Here is a 17,190-nt window from a genome sequence, read left to right as displayed (position 1 = left end):
AGATGCACCTGTATAGTGGTAAAATTTGAAATTTCAATTAAAACATATTAAAATAAAACAGTGTCTTTGTGAAACCATGAACAGACCCATACAGAAAACTACAGTGCTGAAAGTATGAGAATCTCAGATATTTACTGAGAATAGTAAATCTAGTTAGACAGTGACTGTGCAATCATGTGAAAATCATAAAAATAATAAAGAATATCACTCACATTTCTGAAGATTAAAAAGCGCTTTGATAAAAACAATGGCAGTATTAGTGGCATCAGTAGTCCATCCCGACGCGTTTCGTCCTATGGGACATCATCTGGGGTTTTTATCAAAGCACTTTTTAATCTTCAGAAATGTGAGTGATAGTATTTTATTTCAATAAATATGTCATGAGTTTTTACAGAATTACGCTATGTGCTCTCCTGTTTCTTTCTTCCCATCACCACTGACGTTTTTGGGCAAACTCCTTTAAATACATTATTGGAAGCTTTTCTGATCCCTGGGAACTTATGTCTTCTGCGGCAGCTATCTTCTGGGACCACTATTTTTCAAGCTTGATTGACCCAGTGGGTGTACACCCATCTGTGTCCAATCCTTCTGGTAAGCCTTTAAGAATATAAGGTGGTGGATCTTCTATCAATTTTCTCACCAAAGTCACTATATATTATCTTCACTTTATTTGGATCACTTTCAGCATTTTCTTTTATGGACTACCATAATGAGATTGTGATTGTTATATAAGTTATCCGGGACAATTCGATGATCTAGTGATTTTTCATCCATACTAATATTGTGTATAAACCACTTTTTTGGATTTATATATTATTTTTTATTTTTATTATTTTCACATTATATTTGCACAGTCACTGTCTAACTAGATTTACTATTCTCAGTATATATCTGAGATTCTCATACTTTCAGCGCTGCACTTTTTACACTGTATGTTACTTTCTGCATAAGTTGATCCTCTGCTGTGCTGGCTGCTTCTATTGTTTTAAAGGAACAGCGCGGTATATTATATTATAATATATATATATATACATATACACACACACATATACATACACATATACACACCTTTTTTTCATACAGAAAACTATACTGAGGGAAAATAGGCTTTATCAGTTAAGCATGCAATATGTACACTGTTCTCAGTGCTAGACTTGGGCATGGCCTAGAGTGGTCGGGCTGTAAATGTCAGTAATACATTTGGATATTATAAAAGATTCCAAATTACTCTCCTGGCTGCCACCATCATCTGAGCCAATCCTCATTATTGCTTCATAGTACAGTCTGTGAATTTTCATTAGTGAAGCACTGACTACGTACTTATAGTTTATAAGCTAAAAGTCTGTACTAAACCGCTAGTGAGTTGATCATTTCTAGGTGTGCCAATTCAGAGTCAGCAGACTGTCTCCATCTCCACCTTCCACATGTCATTGTGGCTATGGCACCTCATCTTGTTATTGTACGAGCAAGGATATCTAGATGAATGGGGTAGAAAGAGGGTGACACAAAATAACTGGCCACCTGGAATAGAACATATAAACTCACGCCTTGGTTTGGTGTTCAATTGAGATTATCATTAAAACATTTGTTGCTTCTGTGATCATTACTTATGATTACCTTTGACGTCAGAACACATTGTGGACTAATCTCCACGCCTTTCTTCACAATAACATTATTGCAAATAATAGACTTTTTCACTGTGACATCATCTTCAATGTGAACATCATCCCAAATGCACACATTTTCAAGAATGACTCTATCACCTGGTATAAGAAAAGGGAGATTGTAAAAGTTTGTTGGAGTTCATGTACCAGACCGTCCATACATTTTATAATGTTTTTCATGTAAACAGTGAGATTATACTTCCCTTAATATAATTAGCTTTTAGCTTACCGATTATGATTCTGTTAGCAATTATTGTAGTCCAGAATAGACAGGATTGGATAATTTGCACCCATATGTTTAGCTGGAGGCAAGATAAGCTATTGCAGCCTCTGGCACATATTTTGCCTTCTACTGAATGGCAAAAATGATTTTTATGCAGTCATGGGGCATATACCACATGCGCTTGCATTAGTCTTAATTTCCCACAGAAACCTGCAATGCGTGTAGTCAGGCAACACATGGTTAGCAAAAGCAAACAAGGACAAGATAAAACACCAAATTGGAAAGTGACGCAATTATACTAGGCATGCTACAGTATACGTGATAAAGCCACCCTGGCACAACCTGATCCTGCTTGCTCCTTTCTTCCAGGATGTAGCATTCAACCGCACATACATCTGAGATTAAAGTGATTGTAAAAACAGTTTATCCTTTTTAAAACAAAACATTTCATGCTTTTTCTTTTTCTGTGTAATAGTTTTGCAAACAGCAGCCCCAATCCTCCTATTCTTGGGTCCCCCGGCCAGTGCTCCTGCCCCCCGACACACACACACACTAAGTGCCCCGAAAGCAAGCTACTTGCTGTGGGGGCACTGGTGCGTGCTAGCTCCTGAGCCAGCTGATTGTGTGTCTCACATACACACACACACACATATTATATTATATATATATATATATATATATATATATATATATATATATATATATATATATATATATATATATATATATATATATATATATATATATATATATATATATATATATGACACTGGGGCTCACGGTGAGTTTCAGCCAAAGAGGCAGTGTTCTCTAATTAAAAAAAAAAAAAAAAAAAAAGCAGTGAGCAGGACTAGGTGTGGTCAGGTGCTGACTGATAAGCTACATGCTTATGAATTAGTGATTATGCCACCTACCCTGCAACATCTTCTCACGCCACTGTAGAGCAAGTAGGCAGAGCCTACATGAGAGGGGGAACTCTGATCTGAATTTAGTAGATGTGCCAGAATCATTGCCACACCATCACAGTAAGCTACATTAGGTGGACTTTACTGACAGGCTCAACAGTTATCTGTGGGGCTACAAATTAAACTGAAATGCTTGCAAAATACAAATAAAAAAGTGACATCGCAGGAAAGAACAATGTATGAACAATGACAGAGGTTTCAAGTGGTTGTAAACCCTGTACAACCACTTTTACCTACAGGAAAGCCTATAATAGGGCTTAACTGTAGGTACTGTGAATTTCTCTTAAACTTGCACCGTTTAGAACATATTCACTAGGGGTGCAACGGATCAAAAAACTCCTCGGATCAGAGTCACGGATCGGATCATTTTCGGATCAGCAAAAAAAAAAAAAAAAAAGACAAATCTTGTTATACCCACCGGAGTTTTAGATTTAAAAGCTATTTTCCACACAAAACGGAGCTTATATGCATAATTACAGTATTTGTAGATCGGACGGACTGTTTAGATGTTACATTTTAAAAGCAGCAGCAAACCTGCTGACCTCACATGGTTGCTAATGTGACAGAACACCTGATTTTCACATTTACCATTAAACATCTAAACAGTCCTTCCGATCTACAAATACTGTATTTATGCATATAAGCTCCGTTTTGTGTGGAAAATGGCTTTTAAATCTAAAACTCCGGTGGGTGTAACAAGATGTCCGCTTGCCCTCTTCTCACTCTATCATTACAGTACTGTGCAAGGGAGTGTGGGGTGTAGCAAGATGGTGGCGACGAAACATCACTTCCTGACGATACAGTGGCCGCCGAAGGGTGTACCAAGATGGCTGCCACTCCGGAGCTAGGCCGAAGCCACGGCCTTTCCGCGGAGGTTGACCCGTACGGATCAGTGACGATCCGTTGCACCCCTAATATTCACTGTATCCGCATGTGGAGACGTCATCGGCACATGCGCACTGAAGAAACAGCTCGCTCGTCCCGTTTCTTCAGCTGCTGTGCTGTTACTGGGAGTGACGCCATCGTGGCTCCAGCCAATCACAGAGCCCATGAACCCGAAGTAACTCCGGGACGACATGTCGCAGGTAACAGCGGTGTGCCGGGACCGCTGCAACGACATCGTTCTAAGGCAAGTATTTCATAATGAGCTTCACTTTAATAAAAATAAAACCTAGACCTGGGTGGTACACCTCTGTTTTACATATGCACGTTTTTTGCCATTATGTTTTATATTGCCTTTATTGAATAGGATCCATCTCTGGTTTTCATTTGGTTCCGTACTATTGTAATCGGTCCATCAAACTTGCATATGTTTTGGATTTCATGCTGCTATGTTGTTGTACTGCAAGCCTACTTATTGGTGGTCTATGGTTAAACTCTGTGCCATGATGTAATTTTACTTTTATATTGTTTTCTGAAAATATTGGATGCCACCTTTTCGATAAAGAATTTGTAAGAAAAAATGGAACCTAAATAATAACAACAACAAATCATCATTAAAAAAAAATGAAAATAAATCTTTTGTTATGTTACTTTCTGTCAAGTAGAAGCCAAAGGAAAAATCTCTGCAAGGTCAAAAGGAATCCTCTCTTCCTACGATAGTGGTCACCAAAACAAGCATTCACATTGGAAGGTATCCCATATATTTACATTACAGCTTGACAGTGACACATTCACTAGGACAAATAGAGAGGCCGAATCTCCAAGAACACAGCGGAAGCACAAACAAGCAAAAAAAAAAAAAAAAACACCACACAAGTTAAAGATTTTAGGCTTCAAATCAAATACACTTTAAAGCGGAGTTTCACCCCAAAAATGGAACTTCCGCTTTAAGCGATGGTGACCCCCTGACATGCCACATTTGGCATGTCATTTTTTTTTTTTTTTAAGAGGCATCCACCTCCCACTTCCTCCCGGGGCTCCGCAGCGCCGGAAGGAAGTTCATCTCTCCCCCCGCCGGGCTCCCACAGCAGTGATGCCGGCACAGCAGAGAGGAGGGGGTGAAGAGCAGGGCTTCGTTAGCGCGCATCGCTGGACCATGGGACAGTGTCTGATTATTAAAAGTCAGTAGCTACACTTATTGTAGCTGCTGAATTTTAAATGGATGGAACTCTGCTTTATTTCCATACCATTCATTGAACCACACATTTCTCCCTATAACTTACCGATTCTGCAATTTCTTCCAATGCTGGCATTGCTGATGTTACACATTGCCCCTATTGTAGTACTACTGCCGATCAAAACATTCTCCTGCAGAATGCTGCCATGGCCACGACTGACCTCTGACCCTCTGTAAATATTGTGACGGGAGTGAGTATAATTCTGTGGGTCTTGGTCAGTGAAGTTCATTTCAGGAGTTATAGGGTGCAGCCAGCGACACAGAATATCCGAAGTTACAGCTTCATACATGGACAGGTTGGAGACACGAGCACCATACTCTTCCTGAGTCACGTGAAGGTGGATTTGATTTCCCAGGATCTGCATGTATGCAAAAATATGGGTAAATAAGCTGAAATCAAACAGACACAAGACAAACATTCACAAAATATGGAGGACAAAATAATTTTCAAGACAGAAACCATTGCTTGTTGATGCTACGAAATGTACTAAAAAGTTTATGTAGCTTGTAAAGCAACTTTGACCACTTAAAGTGTTACTAAATCCACAACAGTAAAATCAGCCTGTATATGCAGTAAAGCATGCTTGTTATACTTATTGTAGAACCTAAAGAGTTAATCCTCTGCATTGTGTAAAAAGGCTGTTTTTGATCATGTCTTCAACTCTTCTCCAAATATTATAAATGGAAGGTGTCAGACTGCACATGCTCAGTTTGGTGTGTATTGCTAAAGAGTTTTTTTTTGTTCTTGTGAGAGTGCATGTGATCAGCACAAGGTCAATCAGCACAGTCCAGACAGAGTATTAGGGGTCCTGAAGTTTTATAGGACAGTGAGAGCAAAATGAAAAACTCCTCCCTCAAGCTTTACCACACACTGAAAGTCACAAGAGGCTACTATATACTGTGGATGAGAAAAGGTATTTAGCAATTTATATTTACTAAAATAATTGCATTTCCATGTTCTGTGTACTGTGGGAGACCAAATATAGTGAATGCAGGGTCCTGGGTTTAGAAACACTTTAAATCTATCCAGCTTTTTAGACTTCAGACATCTTACCTCTTCATTAATAAGGATGCCGCGAACAAAGTCATCCCTTGTTTGGTAGTCAAAGTTGTCTGTAAATAGCTCTGCTACCTACAAGATTAAAGGGTAGAAAAAAGTATATAAAAAAAAGAGAAATTGCATTAAAAAATGTTACAACAATACAGATGTAGATGACTAATATGTGGAAAATAAACAACCCATACCTGAGGGGAACAAATACTTATGTGACAGTCCAACAAATCATGCCGCAGCTCTATTTCGTCAGTTTTGGTCTGGAAGATACTCTAAAAATACAAAGACAACAAAATCAAATCTCAACGCTTTTCTAGTGATCACTCAAATTACAGTCTTCAGTGACATTTTACAACAATTTCTTGTAACCTACCAATCTGTCTAATCTGTGGCCATACAACGCTGCATATATGCATGTAGCAACTTTGTAGTAGCATTTTCTTATTTATTTTCTTATTGTAGTAGCATTGCCCTTATGTTGTAAAGCACAGTATAAACTGTTGGCGCTATATAAATCCTGAACATTAATAATAATAATTTTCTGTTTGTCTACAAATGTGGGTTGAGAATTGTAAACCCATGCTACTGATGAAGGAAGTTATAGTAGTATTGCTTTGTCACCCAGAAATATCAAAGAAATTCAAAAGTAAGCCTTGTAGTTAGTAGTACCCAAAAGGTAATTTATGCAAACTAGGGATGCACCAAAACCAGTTTTTTTAAGACCAAGTACCGATACGTTTTCTCAAGTAATCGCTGATACCAATTACCGATACCTATTTTTAGTGTCATGTGACACATTAAAAAAGCTAATATATATAGAATACTAAATAAATTTCTTATGTAGTTCTGTTTAATTTATTATTAAATTATATATTGCATTTTGAATCGCATCAGCAGATTCACATGACGTGAACCAAACCATCTTTCTATGGAGCCGGTTCACATAAGTTCGGGCCAGCTGCACTGCGATTTTAAAAAGAGTCAGGTAAGATTTTCAGTCCGGGTCAGGTGTGATTTCCAGTGTCACTTTAAAAATTTGCACCTGAGCGAAATCTCACCGAAACCAGCCCTACACATGTGAACCTGGACTTGAAGGTATTGGTTTTAGGATCGGAGCATTTGCATGAGTACAAGTACTCGTGCAAATGCTTTGTATGGGCACCAATACCGGTATTGGTACAATACTAATGTAAACCATTTGCCAAGTTAATTTGTCTTTCTAGTTCGTTGCGCTGGGCTTGGAAGAAAGATCATTCATTTACTGTTGGAAAGTGGTATCGCTTCAAGTCCTGGCTCTTTTGGTAAAGTAGAACGCGTTTCGTTTTGCTATCCATAGCAATGATAACATCATCCTCCTGACACCTTGTGCGGTGACCAGGTGAGGACTCTTTTAGGATCATGGTCATTACTGAAATATTTTTCTCCAATTTCCGACGTGTCCTGAAAGAAAAAGTTAATTAGTTAAGCAGGACAATGAAGAATGCCTAATTAAATTAGCCACAAGAAATATGGAATTTCTTACCTGTGCTCCTCCAAAGCTGCTTCAATGTTTATATTAGAAACTACATCCCCAGTAACCAAGATAAAGTCTGATCGAACTAAAGATTTAGCATCCACATCTCTGAGGACATCCCCAAGTGAGCGATAAAGTTCAGAGGTCACTACATGCACCACATTGGAATGGGTAGGTCGACACCATTTGGAATTCCTGTCCAGGCAAATATACATTGTTAGATAACAGCTGCACTTATACTTCCATTTACTTTAATCTGATCTATCAAAAAATCTTTAATAAAAAATACAATATATTAAAAGTCAACAAAGAACAATGAATTCATCCACAATGTCAACAGGATAATTATGGAAAGCATCCATGACGGCTGAAGTACACATTAAACATTAGGTAGGAGAAAGACAAAACATACAGTTTTACATATACAAGACAAAAGCAAAAGCTCTTCTGTAATTGAATGGTAAGTCAATAAGATTGCAGATGACAAATGTCAATGTTATTTTGGTTTTTAGTTTTCAGAAGCCTAGTTGTGGGGTAACTTTATTTTTTTTTAAACTTTATTCAGAGATACTTTTTTTTCTTTATATATAAATTCTTGAAAAAAATATTTTTACTGTAAAAAGTATTCTTTCCAGTATTTTTATATAAATGAAAAAGTATCTCTGAATAAAGCCCATGAAAGCAGTTTTCCTGTTACCCCACACCTTAGCTTCTCAAAATGAAAAAACAAAATGACAGACAGTTGGCATCTCTATTGTTATTGACTTATTATTCCATTACAGAAGAGCTTTTGCTTTTGTCTTTTATACGTAAAACTGTATGTTTGTCTTTCTCCTACCTAACGCTAATGTGCACTTCAAATGGCATGAACACCTTTCATAATTATACTGTTGACATTATGGATGAATTCATTGTTCTTTGCTGATCTTTATTATGTTGCATTTTTCATTAAAGCTTTTAGAAAGAAGTAACCAAAACAAATACTTTAAATAAAACCTTTTTAATGACACTAATGCCGTATTAGAAATATAATAATACTGCCTATCTCTTGATCAATCAACAATAAGAAGTGTTCAGTGAAGCAAATTATCAGGAAAAGAAAAAACACACCCTGGTATTTCAAAGCAATCCTCAAGCTGAAAAGCTGCTATGAGCAACATTAGGTAGAGCTGAGGGCCACATTTGGCTGTGTGGATTTTTGCATGGATGGCCCTAAAAAGTGTTCTGATCTTCCTCTCCATTGTAATAACAAATAAAGAATGAGTAAGGTTCAAGCGGGGTAATTTATTTTTTCTCAACTGGCGGCACACCCGATAAATGATCCGACAGTGCGGCCGGCTGGTCACAAAGGCAAACAGAGAACAGATTGCCTATATGGCCTTGGAGGACCGGAGAAAAGTCTGTGACTTCTGGTCTATGAAGGAAGCAAACACTTTTTTTTGTAAAAGCAAAAGATTTTTATTGATTTTATTTTTATCTTCTGCTTTTAAAGGTAAAAGGATAGATTTGGAGTCCTTTTGACTGCAGATCTCTCCATAAAGAAGACCTTCCTTATTTCTATTACAAGGGATGTTTGCATTGATTGTAATAGCAATAAAAAGTGTTAAAAAAAAAAAAACAAAAAAAAAAAAAACTTATAGCGCTCCCATCCCTCCGTGCTCCCGAGCAGAAGTGAACACATACATAAGTCCCCCCTGCCACATACATAAGTCACACGCATATGTAAATGGCGCACCACACATGAGGTATCGCCACAAACATTAGAGAGAGTAATAATTCTAGCTCTAGACCTCCTTTGTAACTTTAAAGAGGTAACCTGTAAGAATGGTTAAGGCGTCGCACTGGAGATTAAGTACCACTATTTGTTTTCATTCCACGATGGTGCACAATTTTAAAGCATGATATTCTAGGTATCCATTTACGCAGTTTAACTTCATCTTTCATATTTTACAAAAAATGGGGTACATACAGGACACAGAGCAACCATAATAATGACTATATGGGTTATACGCCACCTACTGGTGGATGGACACTGGCAGATAGTCAAAAAGGAAGTCTTCCCCTATATAACCCCTCCTACACAGGAAGGACCTCAGTTTTGTAGCAAAGCAATGAATATCCAAAAAAAAGATGGGAGGGACCTCTGTGTCCCGTGATATACTCCAAGAAAAAGGATTTTACGTATGACGAAAAAATCTTATTTTCTTCATCGTAAATCACGGGACACAGAGCAACCATAATAATGACTATATGGGATGTCCTAAAGCAATGTACTTGAGGGGGAGGGAGACACAATCACAGAAACTGCCACCTGATGGGACTCCTGCTGCCGCCCAAAACATACTGCGGCCAAAGCAGTAGCCTCCGTGGCTTTGATATCTATCTGGTAAAATTCTGTTAATGTATGAACAAAAGACCATGTAATGGCCATAAATTCTGAGCCACCGACACCTGATGGCCCAAGATGCCCCCATGCACCTGGTAGTGAGCGCTTTTACAAAAAAGGGGTGGGGGACCTTGCCCTTTCAAGCCAGAGGCTCGAATAATTAACTGGCAAATCCAATGAAAATAGCTAACTTGGATGCCTCCTGTCCATCCTGGGCTCTACTGGCAGCACAAACCAGAATTCCTGACCTAGACACCATTCTAGGCAAAAAATGGATGAGGACGCAACATCACCTTATCATGATGTGAGACCAAGAACAGCTCCTTGCATGAAAGAGCTGCCAACTTGGACACTCCACTTAGTGAAGTGATAGCCAAAGAAGCCATTTTCCGAGATAAAGGACCAACAGAATCCCCCCAATTGGTTCAAAAAGTGGCTTCTGCGAGGACAGTCAAGATCAAATTCAAGTCCCAAGGATACACAAATGGCCTAAAAAGGTGGGACTGTCTACATTACACGCTGTATGAAGTATAAATCAAGGAATGGGAAACAACGGCTCTGGAAAAAAAAAAATTGTATAGGGATGAACTCTAACCATTAACGGTACTTAAGGCCAAATCTCCTTTACCCCACCGATTGGAGAAAGAAAAAGAAAATCTCCCAATCACATATTTCTGTGGGTGCCACTTCCTGGCTTCACCCCAGGCAAAAAATATTTCCAAGTCCTGTAATTGAAGTTCCCCGAAGCTGGCTTCCAGGGGCTCAACAGTGCTGAGATACAGGACTCAAGACCCTTAGGTCCTGCTGGACTGGGAATGTCCAAGGAGTGACCCCCGCAAGACTCACTATGTCAGTGTACCAAGCCCTCCTGAGTTAATTCAGCGAACATTATCCCTTTCATGACTAAGCCTATTTTTGAAATTTGGTGTTTACAAGTTAAAATCCGTATTTTTTTTCTATAAAATTACTTTAGAACCCCCAAACATTATATATATTTTTTAGCAGAGAATCTAGAAAATAAAATGGAGATTGTTGCAATATTTTATATCACACAGTATTTGTGCAGCAGTGTTTTAAATGCAAATTTTTGTGAAAAGGGACACTTTCATGAATTTTAAAAAATCCAAAACGGTAAAGCTACCCTAATTTTTTTGCATAATGTGAAAGATGATGTTACCATAGATACCAAACATGTCACGCTTTATAATTGCACGCACTCGTGGAATGGCGACAAACTACGGTACCTAAGAATTTCCATAGGTGACGCTTTAAATTTTTTTTTTTTACGGTTACCATGTTAGAGATACAGAGGAGGTCTAGTGCTAGAATTATTGCTCTCGCTCCGACGATATCTCACATGTGTGATTTGAACACCGTTTACATATGCCGGCGCGACTCCGGATGGTATGGAATGGGAGGACGGGTAAGAGCGACGGGAGGCGGCGGGAGGGGCGTCCCCTCCCGCTCCTCCGGTATAACAGCCGAGCGGCCCGCTCTAAACAACAGTACTGGGATGATGCCTGCAGCTGCGGGCATCATCCCGGTATAACCCCGGAAAGCCGAGTACACACATCTGCGTACGCTCGGCGGGAAGGGGTTATTATCAGTGCTACCCCCTTCCGGATTCTTTGCAAAAGATGTGGCAGAAGTCGAAACAGAGGGAAAGCGTCAAATAAGGGAGAACTGGTCCCCAAGGAGTTACCAGTGTATCTACCCCTATTGCCAGTGGGACCCTCGTCCCGGACACAACCTGTTTCAACTTGTTGTAAAACTTGGAATATAGTAGATTCACCTGCAGAGTTCCCCCTGCCACTATTCTATATCTGCAATATGCACTGACTATAGAGACAGCACTACTTGTGCTGTCCCCGACAAAACGCGGTTCACCTTCCTGAGCCGCATAACTCCGGGTGCCGCCCTGGTGGTTGATATATATATGCATCTGTAGAGGTTTTTTCAGATAGAACCTACAACTGGTTTGTACCATAATCTAGAGCAAGGCATACTGGCCAAAAGCTCCAAGATATTTATGGGCAGTATTCTCTCCTGTAGAGACCAAGTCCACTGAACTGTAGCTACCCTCAAACCAAATGAAGAAACTGGCATCAGTGGTTATGATCTTCCAATACCCTAAAAGGAAGATTTCAACCTTTCTAGATTCAGAACCATCAACCACCAATCTTTAGCTGTGCAACAACCTGGGAACAGAGCCCTCCGGCAATCCAATGCCTGGATCTTCAAGTTCCAGACAGAGAGAAGGATCCTCTCCAAGACCTGGAGTAGGACTGTACATAAGGAATGTGCTTTGACCTAGATACAGCTTCCCACTACAAAATGTATTGAAGGAAAATCTGGACCACCTGCTTCCTGAGCAAAGGTTATTGAGGTATACTGAGATTGCCCCCCCCCCGTGTGTGTTTTTGTTTACGATTATGAGCCCCGCATTCTACCTCTTGCAGAGAAATCGACACTGAACAGACCGAGCCTATCTGAAACAGAAGGATGCCCAGCGGATTGAGATCTAAAGATAGACCTCATGTCCCTATTCAGTTTTGAAGCTGCTACCAATTTATTGTTTTACAATAATGAGCCCATAACTTTTGCTCCAAGACCCAACACAAGGCAAAGACTGCCCTGACTAAGGAAGGAGAAAACCAACTTAGAGACTGCACTAAAATCTTATGGTCTGAAATACTCTCAAGCACAGCAACCTCAGATGCCTCCATCACTTAGGAGGGAAACGTGAGCAGTCTCCCATCCAAGTACTAACCAGGCTTGATCCGAGATCGGGAGCCACAAATCACCCTGATGCCATTGGTCCAACAGGAGACGTGAACATTGCCAGACCACTGAACCTGAGGGTGGTGTACCTGCCTCACTCTTCTAAGTCATTTAGCTAGTCTAACAGATTCATAATAAGGTGACTGTATTAGACAAACCAAATACGCAGTTCCACAAGGATGCAGGCCTAGACAATGTTGGTCTACCACTATACAACCCCGTAGGTATTTAAGTATGCAGGGACCCAGGTAAGCAAACATGCAGGCATACAAGTATTCTTGCCATCCATGCATCTATGTATGCAGCTCAAGGCAATAAGCACATATGTATGTATCCCTAGACCAATAAGCAGATATGTATGCAGTCCTAGGCAAATAAGCACACACATACATAAATACATACTGTACATACAGTTTAATGTAAATAAGCCCATATATATGCAGTGTAATGCAACTAAGCACCTACGTATGCAGTTTATATGAAAAACATGGCAGCCTGCGTTTAACCAATTCACCAACTGGAAGGATTTACCCCCTTCCTGACTAAGCCCTTTTTTGCGATACGGCACTGTGACTCTTTAATTGACAATTGCGTGGTCATGCGACGTTGTACACAAACAAAATAGACGTCCTTTTTTCCCCACAAATAGAGCTTTCTTTTGGTGGTATTTGATCACTTCTGTAGTTTTTATTTTTGCGCTATAAACAAAAAAAAAAAAGCGACAATTCTGAAAAAAAAAAAAAAAAAAAAAAAAAAAAAAAAAGCAATATTTTTTACTTTTTGCTCTAATAAATATCCCAAAAAATATAAAAAAATAAAAATTATTCCTCAGTTTAGGCCAATATGTATTCTTCTACATATTTTAGACTAAAAAAAAATAAATAAATAAAAATAGTATATTGATTGGTTTGCGCAAAAATTATCACGTCTACAAAATAGGGGATAGATTTATGGCATTTTTATTATTAATTTTATTATGTAGGTATTTGCTTATGCAAATATGCGTTTAGGCAGAACACAAAAGCGCATGTACATGCACACACACTTACACAATACGTGCCCTTGGAGACATGCATTTACGGAATAAGCAAGCATGTGTTTATGAAATGTGTTTATGCAACATGTTACGCAACATGTATCTATGCACCATGCCTTTATGCAAATATGAATCTACGTAAACATGTATATCTATGCAACATGCATACACTTATGCCCACAGGTCTATACAAACACATGCTTATAAAAACGCGTCTGTGGCTAAGCAACACGCTTTCACACAAACGCGCCGTCGCGGCCAGCCTTGGGAGGCTGAATGATGGGCGGAAGGGGGCCGCCCACTTGTCGGGCGCAGGGGCCAAGCTTGTGTTTATTCAAGCAAGCACGTGTCTATGCCAACATGTGCCTATGCAAGTAAGCAAGCATTATGAAACATGTATACTATGCTGAACCTGGTCCATACTAGTTATAGTCAGGATTAGCCAAGTACATAGGCATACAACACAGCTCTATGCTGCTAACAGCCTAAGGCCTCTTTCACACCTGTGTGACCCGTCCTGCGACATGTTTCTGCAAGGTCGCCTGACAAGTCGTACCCCATGATTTCCAAAGAGTACCCTTCACATGTGTGCGTCTTCAAAGCAGCCCCTGCATTAACCTGGTCTGACCTTGACACGATTTGTGGTCCATAGATCTCAAGATTTACACAGGCACTGCTTTATGTTGCTGAAAAATCACATCAAAGTCGTTCCAAAAGCGCACGACTTTCAAGTCGCAAAAGTGTGAAAAGAAGCCCAAAACTAAGCTCTGCAGACCCAATGCATGCTATTCTGGAGACACAACTCCTTCAAGTGCACTGATGCCACGTTCTTCCAAACATGTGCTTATGCCACAAGTATGTATGCAACATCTATGCAAAACGTGTTTATTCAAACAAGTGTTTAGGCAATAAGCATGTATACTATGCTGCACCTGCCCAACTGCACTTGGCCCCATACTAGTTTTTACTAGTTTAGCACATATGCATGTCATGCAGCCTTTTTCTGCTTCAGCTCAGCCTAAGACTGGATTCACACCTGTGCATTTTTAGTGCTTTTTGCATATTTGCACTACAGAACGTGTTCCATAGGAAACCATATTAAATGGACTTTTAGTGCAAATCTGCAAAATGCAATAAGCACTTAAAATGCACAGGTGTGAATCCAGCCTAAAAGTAAGCTCCTGCAGACCAAATGCACATTATTCTGAAGTTTGTACCTGTTCAAATACACCAGGCCCCATGCTATTTTTGTGCCAAATGCACATTATTCGGGAGACACAACACTTTAAAGTGCACTGCTAGGGGTGCATCGACCTACAGTTGAACAGGCCCCCCTGATTAAGCATTAAGTATGCAGTATATAATCATGACTTGTCTGGCCACACAGTTCTCCCATAGTAAGTACTCACACTTCACTAGTATCCACGGGCTGCTGTTGTGTCTGAAGAGGCCAGCTGAATCTGCCGAGCACATGGCCAACCCTCCACTTCCTGCCTATATAGAAATAGGCCCCCGCGCCTTCTAGTGGCTGGAGGAGAAACAGCAGCCCATGTTTTAAACAGCACACTGCCTCGAGGGGCTACTGAGTGAACACCACACCAGTCAGATCTTTATAAAGAGAAACTGCAAACAAATGCAGACTTGCCATTCCTGCTGCAGGACTCTGAACATAACAGGAGTCCAATCTTCACACATCATGGTGAGCTGTCATAAAAGACCTTCAGGGACTGGGTGCCCATTAATGTGGGGTGCACTCCCCCTGGACCTGTATAGCACCCTGCAGGAAAGCACCTTGGTCAAAGTAAACACTGCACAGAGTTAAAATATGCAGGGTCCAGCACCATAAGGCTGCATTACAGTCAAAACCTTGAGGCATCTTCTCTCCTTCCAATGAGGGTCGGGTATCATCCATCTTGGCAGACAGCTTTTTCAAATGGATCCGAATGAAGATCATGATTCTAAATAGAACCATCCAGACCTCCAAGTATGCTCCAAGAGCACATGTATCACATCAGTGACAACCACCTTACAGACACTGGTGAAAAAAACTGAGGTCCTTCCTGTGTAGGAGGGGTTATATAGGGGAGGACTTCTTGCTTGACTATGCGCCAGTGCCCATCCACCAGTAGGTGGCGTATAACCCATATAGTCATTATTATGGTTGCTCTGTTTCCCGTGATGTACGATAAAGAAAAGGAATTTTGTTCACTAGCTGGTGCTTCAATCATACAAGATAGTTGCATAATACAGAGTATTGCAAGTTTCGCTGGTGCTATGCAAAAATCAGTGGTAATGCCATTTGTGGAGAAATTAACATACGCACAATAAAAATAATAAATATTACCATTAAAACATTGCCAAACAGCAGCGGTACTCACACGTATTGTGGATTGGTTTCACCACTCCTCCTCCAAGCTCTGGGTTCAATTGGAAAGACATCTCAATGAGGCTGATCTCTGCGCCCTGCCGTGGACACCTACGACTCGGCGTAAAGGTGGTACCCTCTCTACTGCCTATACCCGTCAGACTCTTCAGATATGGGACCAACTGCTATTAACGAGTAAATTATCTAAACCCCAGGGCCCGATGACTCCTCTCTTTGGGACTCCGGCCTTCCCTCCGGCGGAGGTTGAGGAGAGATTTGGACCCTGGAATAGGGATAGTCATAGACGTTTGTCACAGGTACTACGTGCTGACCCATCTTTGAGACCGGACATACCTCCCCAAACGAGTGCGGGGCCCCCAACCATGTGGTTACAAAGGAGTCAATTAATATCATACATACGTACTTTCTCCCCCATTTCAGAAATCCTAGACAACCCGACAGACTTTGATGAGCTGCTCTTACAGCCAGATCCCCCAACACATGTAGTATCACTGTTATACTCCCTTCTATTAAATGTATCCACCCCTGACCTTCCAATATACACGCAGAAATGGGAAACAGATCTACAGCATTCCATCTCCCCTGCAGATTGGCAAAAAAGCTTTATTTTAACACATAAGATCTCTTTGGCAACTAAGAATCAAGAAAAGGGGTTTAAGCTATTAACGAGATGGTACAGATGCCCGGTGACTATCCAACGATTTAACCCCTCCATCTCAGGTGCTTGTTGGAGATGCGTGTCCTCTAGTGGGACAATGCTCCACATATGGTGGGCATGCCCTCCAATTCGGAAATTCTGGCAAAAGGTCTTTGATCTTTACAACAGGCTGATGGCGACCTCAATTAAGCCCACACCAGAGATAGCCCTACTATCTATGCTTCCGGGCCCACTTAAGTTGATTAAAAAAGACATACTGCACCACTTTTTGGCCGCGGTCAGGACAGTGATCCCCAGACATTGGAGAACAGTGGATGTGCCTTCCTTGGGGGATTGGGCTGTCGAGGTGGATCGGATAAGAGATATGGAGCATTTGCTGGCGCAGGAAGCAGGGAAGGAGGAACA

The 17,190-nt window shown here is 40.4% G+C and overlaps 1 protein-coding gene across 1 annotated transcript in view; it reads right to left on the bottom strand.

Annotated features, from left to right (window-relative positions):
• The window catches only part of EIF2B5 (eukaryotic translation initiation factor 2B subunit epsilon), a 65,099-nt gene that overhangs the window by 30,294 nt on the left and 17,615 nt on the right, over window positions 1-17,190 (bottom strand). The window contains exons 3-8 of the mRNA XM_073626556.1: window positions 7,548-7,733; window positions 7,288-7,465; window positions 6,217-6,297; window positions 6,026-6,103; window positions 5,018-5,330; window positions 1,618-1,763 (exon numbers count right to left, since the gene is read on the bottom strand). Of these exons, the coding sequence (XP_073482657.1) occupies window positions 1,618-1,763; window positions 5,018-5,330; window positions 6,026-6,103; window positions 6,217-6,297; window positions 7,288-7,465; window positions 7,548-7,733 (982 nt within the window). The remainder of the gene's footprint in view (window positions 1-1,617; window positions 1,764-5,017; window positions 5,331-6,025; window positions 6,104-6,216; window positions 6,298-7,287; window positions 7,466-7,547; window positions 7,734-17,190) is intronic.

This window comes from Aquarana catesbeiana, linkage group LG04, assembly GCF_042186555.1.
Source record: "Aquarana catesbeiana isolate 2022-GZ linkage group LG04, ASM4218655v1, whole genome shotgun sequence".
NCBI lineage: Eukaryota > Metazoa > Chordata > Amphibia > Anura > Ranidae > Aquarana > Aquarana catesbeiana.
This window is presented reverse-complemented; position numbering and strand designations above follow the sequence as displayed.